This window comes from Homalodisca vitripennis, chromosome 7 (assembly GCF_021130785.1).
Source record: "Homalodisca vitripennis isolate AUS2020 chromosome 7, UT_GWSS_2.1, whole genome shotgun sequence".
NCBI classification, from domain to species: Eukaryota; Metazoa; Arthropoda; class Insecta; order Hemiptera; family Cicadellidae; genus Homalodisca; species Homalodisca vitripennis.
This window is the reverse complement of record NC_060213.1, coordinates 31,045,632-31,053,635: the sequence shown is the minus strand read 5'-3', so window position 1 is coordinate 31,053,635 and position 8,004 is coordinate 31,045,632. Positions and strand designations below refer to the sequence as shown.

Sequence of the window (8,004 nt, the reverse complement as noted above, 5' to 3'; positions counted from 1 at the left end):
ATACGAAACAAAAATGCCCTTTGTTATGACCGTATAATAAACGTAAATATTTGTTTTATATATAAATAAGAGTATCATACTTTCTGTACACTCTGTATATGCTCTTGACGTTTAACAGTATGACTTCAACAGAAAAACTTTTTTGAATAAAAACATCCTATGTAAAATATAGAAACGTTGATGAATAGGACAAAAATTATGAAACAGAATAAGCAATAGTTATCAGTGGGCTAAGAATAGTTTATTAGAATTATTTGTACAAAACCACACATTAGTTGGTGAATTCCTCTTACCATGCTGTCTATAAACTGTCGGGAACTGTTTTCCATCTAATGCTTGAGCATGTGGACGTAGATGTTCGCTGTCGAAATGGATGCAAATCTTCTTAGCGCTGTTTTCTTTGTTGTTCGTCATCTTTGCGAGTTTTGAGAGATCCGGTAAAACCTTCAGAGTCATCAGCATCATCTTGTCAGTGATGATGGATTTCACTGTCTCCGGATCGAGCGTGACATTCTGTTTGACGAGAAACGAGTACCACGACAGGTGTTGGCGGTCTATCAGCGCTGCGAGGAGTGCTTCTTGGTCCTTAATCTGACAGAATAAAGTTAGTTTCACGTTCTTTACAGCGTGAGTGTAACTGAAAATGAATCATGTTAAATTTGGTAGGTATGTCATCTCTAACATGATAAATTCTTGAGGAGATCTAGGATGTACGGACAGAGGGTACATGTCATTCGGAGTGCTTGTTGTTAAACAAAGTTAATCAGTAATACTGTAAAGAGAAACAAGGATAAGAACATAGCACAATGCAGGTTGCGGCTAAAGTCAGTTAAATGAAATGAAACGTTTATTCTATTTTCGCAATCAATTAATTGTAACAAAACAACAATAATATTATATTTCTATACCTAGTTTTTGATCAAATAAAGTGTGAACTAATTAGGATGTGTTTTCTATCATTGGAAACAAATTTCATAATAGGAATTAATAAAAGAAACAGAAATATAAGCTGTTGCAGAACTGCTGAGAGAATAAATACACACGCAAGAGAAGATAAATTCTTCTGTTTTTGCGTTGGAGTCACCAGTATTTTATATTTTCAATTTGGAATTTTACTGTTGTCTCCTGTTAACCGAGACGAAAACGAACGCACACAAACACGCACACACACACATACACGTACACACGCACATGTTCACACATCCAATATAAAAAGATATGCTATCAAATGTAATATAATTTCCGTATCTATTCGATAGAATCTCTCTTGAGGTAACTACTTTTGAAGCAAAAATAATTGTTGTAAAAGTAAATTGTCTTATAACATTTTGTTAATTAATTATTCATTCAAGGAATAATATCTTACTCGTTTTTTTATTATTATTATTACTGTTTAAAAAAAAATTTAGTTAGTAACTAGTTTAACACAGCAAACAATTGGTCCAATTGATTAGTATCATGATTCAAGAGCCAATCCTTGATACAGATGTTTAAAGTTTTCATTAGGGGTGAATTTTAATATAAACAGGTAAATATTTTAAAACTTGGGTCCGAGGTATATAAAAGACTTCTGCAGCAAAGAGCTATTCGCTCTCGGTGGCCTGATCATACCGATCTGCCTTGTAATATATCCTACATGTGTGGTATGCAGATCAACAGTGACTCCTGGATTACCACTAATTTGGAAAAATAACAATAGCACTTATAAACATATAGATGCCGCAGTCCCAAGTACTCCACAGTGTTGCCCTGAGTAAGGGTGACACAATCACATTGATTCTGCTGACAACTCAAATTATGGTACTTCAAAGGTTCATCATAATTGAAAGTTTGAGTTAATTAAAAACCACTGTATGCCTTTGAACGACGTTGCTAATCACTCAATGCTGTGGTATAATAACCTGAGGTGTAGTCTTGGTTTATTTTTTAGTGATATCTTAAGTTAAAATATCCCAGATGTCACGGTTTAGTCTGAAATTTTTTTTAAAAACTTATCTAAGCTACATTCTCAGTTAACTTACCATTTCATCATCCTTTAATTTATTCTATCCTTTTTGTTTCATAAATTGAACAATATTTCATGTTTTCTGGCTATATGACTAGTAACGCGTTTATGAGCTTAAAAAATATTAAATCAAGGTAGAAACGATTCAAAACTGTATATATAATTTTTAAGTTATCGACTACTTTTATTGTGAAATAAATATTATACATTAAAGTATAGCAATGTTTCTGACCACAGAGAGTTCTTGCCCAAAAGTTGGACAGCTTGTGGCAGTTATTTGGGGACTTTCTCTCCAAAAATTATGTAATCGCTCTTGTTTTGAATGGCACTTTTATTTAATGAACTGCTCATCGTTACTACTAAAGAAGTTGTATTGTAACTATTATACGTAGTCACACCCTCAGCCTTGTGATACGTAATGTTCACCGAAAATATGTATCTCTAGAAATAGTGTATAAGCCGCTTTGATTTATTTTTGTGTTGGTATAATAAGGTTTTTTATAAAAATTTAGAACAAATGTCAGATGGAAATCATTTTATTACAAACTGATCTTGATTGCTGGGGTTTGATTAACTTTGGGTTTTAATAATGTATTTTGAGACATTAATATAATGAGGTATATAATAATAATGTAATGAGACAAAAATATTATAAATTGAGGTAATACTGTTAAATTTTAATGTTGAATGTGTACTCCTATTTTTTTAAATACCATAAATAGGCTTTTAATATACTAGTTTCTTTGTGCTTGTGTTAAATGCTTTATTATTTGTTTATTTATGTTTCATTAATAAATCAAAAAAAAAAAATTTAAGTAATTAATTCAAACAAATGGAACTAAAGTAGTTTTCTCTGCATATCAACAAAACGTTTTACAACAATAAAATTTACATACGCATACAAGTATAAATTGATATAATTTGTAGTTTTTATGGCAAGACAGTGGTGTTGGAAATACTTTTGTTACCTTACTATAATATTATTAAACAATATTATGGTTACAAATCTTGAATTAAAGATTAATATTTATAACATATACTGTACTAAAGAGAATAACAAACTGAAAAAACTTAAAGATCAACAATATGAGTTGAACAAGTATATTTAATTGTAGATTATAACTAATTTATATGATACAATCCTGAGGCTCCAATGAGAAAAAAGCTTACGAGGTGGGTCGATTTAGACTCAAGCCTAGACATATACTTTAATGAGTTAGAGTATTTTACTGAATCACTTAGGGTTCGCATCCATTTATCCATTATCTGCGCACGTAAGAAACTAATTCCTGGGAAGGAGCCTTAAGCAGAACAGCTGATCGGAAGTATGTAGGGACAAGCGACCTGCAGAGTAAGTTCATTAACATGTTGAAGGTTTTATTGGCATAGGTCTTTTTTACTATCTATTGTGATTAAGAATGCCTTGAAGATGTCATTGTTGAGACTGATAAGCCTATGAATTACCAGGAGCTTTATCAATTACTCCTTATCGTATCAACTTACATGGTTGAACAAGTGTAACTATGACTGAAAACTAACTACAGTATCAGGACATTAGTCGAGACATCTCTGTGAAGTTAAGCTAACTAGTCATAAACGGTGTAAAGCTACTCACTATGTTATGTAGTATTGTTTTAAAGTTGTTTTATATTAATTTACGTAGCCTTTGTCTAGGGCATTAAATTGACTGATTTTATTACAAATACTCAGATCAAAAATAAAAAAACACCATACGTAGTTTAAAGCTGATGCTAAATATAGGAATTTGAGCTTTAGCTGAACATTTTCAGTAATTGGAATTTTAAAAATAAAAAAGTAACAAGGACAAGTAAATTAAAATAGAACTCACCAAATCACGAGCTGTTGGTTCATACGGTTTTATTTTTCCATCTACGTCAAACTCTTGGTTTACTTTTGATACTTTGCTTTGCTTTCTCCACGTCTTTACAGCAACATCAGTTTGGTTTCCTCTCACCAACGTCAATGCAGGAATATATAATAGAGCGATGAAGGAATAGATAAATATCATTATGTCCTACCTGAAATAAATATATCATCATTTTATTGTAAAACTAAGCAATAGGAAACGTTTATTTACAACAATTAAACTATTAATAATATTAAAGCACTACATGTGTCGTGTAATAAAGTTTCACTGTATTCGTATACAAATTTCAAGTATATAGCTCATTACATTCTCGAGAACTGCTGCAAAACAAATAGAGATCTAACAAGCCAAATTCTTTACAGCCTCCAGACAGACAGAAGAGAAATTCAACCAAACTACTGTTGGATAAACTTCAAATGTGCTCAGTCAAATTTTAATGGATAGACATGCACCTGGTAAGAACTCATTCTTGTCTAGCCAGCAATCTTAGTGATAAAAAATTGTAAATAACTGATATTGTAAATCTTAGAAATTCATTGGAGAGAATTTCAAAATCAATTGTAGGCCGTGGAAACGCTCAGTCAAATCCATGGAGAAAAATGCGCGATCATTAAACTCGATGTACCCTATACAGAATAATACTTCATGCAAAAGTTAAAATTGATAGGTTCGTTTTTGAGACGTCGGTCGCGTCGAGCGAACAGACTTACAGACAGAAATACACGATATTTCACATACATAAACGATGGCTGGAAATATGTAAAATTTGCTGTGCTTTCCAATCATCCATCGTTGATGATTAACTTACAAATGGATATTTTTAGTAAAATAAGATAACTCAAGACATTGTTACATTACATTATCATTACTTTAAAACACATTATCATTTCAACATGTTTAGAATGAATTTATAGATAAATACATTATTTAAGCAGTGTAAGATAAAAAAATTGGTTTTCAACCATTTGATCATGTATTACCAATTCAATAAAGTTTCAGTAATTTTTTACTAGTCACACAACACTTAACAGTTTGAATATTGAGCAGCGCAGTATATAGAATGTTGGCTCATATAACACTGTAACATAGAACACCGAGTATAAAATAAGTTAAATAAATTAAACATAAATTTTGTATGTGAATAAATCATCAGTGCAATAACGGAAAATCTAAAGTACTTAATTTATTATGAATTGTGGTGATATATTTTTCTGAGCTAAACATATGGAGGTAGGACGGAAATACCTTCAAACGATCGAAAACGAAGTATTTTAAAGAAATTTTCTTTTGGTGTAGTAACGAGGTAAATTCAATAGTCGAAGAAGAAAGATTTAATCAAATAGCCCTAGCAATAAACTTCATTATCCTTCTCTGTAAAATCAATATTGTAAGAATGATGATACTTAATGAACTTATCTACAAATTATGTGAGAACTAATAAGCATCAAGCTATAATTAAACATAGCATAGCTATGGCTATGGGAAGCGTTGATCCAAAAGTAAATTATCAAAAGATTATCTTGTTGTCTTACCAGGTGAAGTTAGGGCTAAAAAGCCCTTATCTAACACCATAAGTGGACCAACATCTCATAAGTGGCTTCCGAACCACCACCAACGGCAGTCGTTCGTTTGCAAGGATAGGATCGCTGAGCGATCACCCATCCAAGCAGCAGCCATGCTAGAAGACGATTGATTGGGTTATCTTTCGAAAACCGCCGCCCCCTACGCAGTACACTGCGCCTTAAATATCCAATGCGAATGATGAGTTTAACTCCATATCACGCTCTAACTCTCTTACCTTCCACCTTAATTTATTTTTTTTTTCGTAATTTTTGAATATCTCCAGCCAAACGTGGACTCTAGATTTCAGGAGTCATGTCTGTAACAATGTCAGATTTCAGACGGCGCACTAACGGTAGGTGAACTAGAGCTAAACTCAGCATTCGCAAGTTCAAATTATCCATCGAGTGTATGATTGTCTTAATTATAGTTATAGCTCAGGATTCTTAAAATGTCTCAAAAGTTTAAAAATTATATCTAGCTCTATTTATAAAAGTTAAATGGATACTACAAAACCTAATTATAAATATTTATTCAAACTGTTACAATATAACATTTTTATATGGACTTGGATTTCGTTACATTGGAAATGTACCACTCTAATGGAGAGTTTTTTTTAATATAAATAACTCAATACCATTGAAAAAGAACTAAAAGCATCCAAAAGTAGTGGTAGTATAAAATATTTTTTTATTTATTTTACAAACAAATGATTATTAAATAATGAAGATAAGAAATGCTGAATTATACATTATTTTTTCCTTATGTAAACATAATTATCAGGACTTAATCTCCGAAAATGTTTTCTGTTTAGTAATAAAATAATACATGAAAAAAGAAAAAAACTATGTATACAACATTCTGTTAACATGAAGTCTAAAAATATGTAAATAAACTTATTGTGTTTGGACTGAAACTACAGCCGTTTTCTATACATTTCCCTAACACAAGCTTACATAATAGACTATCTCTTAGGACACTCTTACAATGCTGATCTTTTGATAACGGTAAATCGCTTATTAATACTTGTACATTTACGAAAAATAATAAAAACTAGTATTAGTGGCCATTCTGGTAATTACCTGATGATCTTGGAGTAATGTACGTCACACTTACGTCATCCCTTCGTCTCACAAAAAAACGCGTGTTATAATGATACTATAAACAGGGTACAAGTGAATAGTCCAATGATCTAGGAGGCTGTGCAGGTTACAGACAGGTACGTATGTACTGCTCCACACTACCCGACACTTTTACGACCTATTGTTTGAGCGTGGCGTTATCCAGATACGAGCTGGAAACCGTATGCAGTAAAATTGAAGTTAACTAAGAATGGCATAAACAAGATAAGGTTATCTGCTAGTTTTGATTTACTTCAGCTAGATAATTATCAAGTAGGTCTGAAATGTTACACTCGGGTGAAGTTAGGCATGAAGTTTGTAATGAAATATCTAACCCAACCCCAAAGTGTTTAAACACTAAATTAGGGATATAAACCACTTGTGATATATGTAATGAGTGGAATTGCTTTTCATAATTTGATGGAAAATTAAACGAGACATTCTTCGAGAATATCATAAATTATATATAGGAATATCAGTTCCTAAATTATAGTTTACGCTAGTAATATCGTAATTGAATATTGAGCAGGGCAGTATATAGAATGTTGGAGGACGCAGCATTCTTCTTTCTACAAGAACAGGATTTTTTGTAATTAAGTGCAAAGGTCTGAGTTAATTTCATTTGGAGAATTATAATTAAGTGCTTTCCAAAGTTATATAAAAGTCCCGAAGTGTAGAAAATCTCCAGAGTCGTGGAATTAAACAGCCATAATATGTGGGAGTTACAATTGTTGAAAGGTGTCAGGATTTTCATATTCAGAAAAATTCCCATCATTCATATACTTCTTTATCAGTACCTTTCCCTGATTGCTTTTTTCTCGTAACCATTTATCTGTATTTTTTGTACTATTCTTAAATATTGAAAAGTAAATGATTTTATATTTCGCGTAAAGATACGAATCAAGCTAGACTGGGAACTTTAATAATTTATTGTTTTAATGATTTACGTTGAGAATTTTTTAATTATCCATGTTAAAAATAAACAAAATGTATTAATTAACCTAATAATAACATTAAAGAAAGCGTTAAGAATAAATAATTCAAAGACATCATAATATCAAAATTATAGTTTATCGTAAATAACAAAATAAAAGAAAGGAAATAAAAAGTACACAAAGAAGGTAAACACTGAAGGATATAGGGATATTATTTAAATAATTTTTACTGATTCTAATAGCACAAAACTAAAGTTTATTCACCGATCTGATTCGACTACTGCCCCAAGTTTTGTATACGTAAAAGGTCTCACTGAATGAGATAATATATGCGATGTGATAAAATAATGCAAAAGTTTGGTGAAATTAATTCACTCAACAATGGAATGCGATAACTGTATGTGGATCTGGCTAGGTAGATTTTTATTCAACGGCTTTCTAATACCGATTCCATACTCGTTTTGGCCACTCCAATACAGCCAAAATAAATCTCCC

The 8,004-nt window shown here is 31.5% G+C and overlaps 1 protein-coding gene across 1 annotated transcript; it reads right to left on the bottom strand.

The window, feature by feature from the left end:
- Positions 1 to 219: 219 nt before the first annotated feature.
- Positions 220 to 6,716, bottom strand: LOC124366519. Its single transcript, XM_046823107.1, has 3 exons — positions 6,536 to 6,716; positions 3,855 to 4,044; positions 220 to 591 (listed from the first exon to the last, which is right to left on the bottom strand). Exons 2-3 carry the CDS (start codon positions 4,032 to 4,034, stop codon positions 223 to 225), a joined length of 549 nt encoding a protein of 182 aa, XP_046679063.1. The 5' UTR covers positions 4,035 to 4,044; positions 6,536 to 6,716; the 3' UTR covers positions 220 to 222.
- Positions 6,717 to 8,004: the final 1,288 nt, after the last annotated feature.

What these genes read in the sequence shown, in the direction of transcription:
- LOC124366519 (XM_046823107.1), bottom strand. Translation starts at nt 4,034, where the DNA reads ATGATATTTATCTATTCCTTCATCGCTCTATTATATATTCCTGCATTG. An exon ending in AACCAACAGCTCGTGATTTG is followed by an intron (nt 592 to 3,854) that starts GTGAGTTCTATT and finishes TTATTCTGTCAG; the next exon opens with ATTAAGGACCAAGAAGCACT.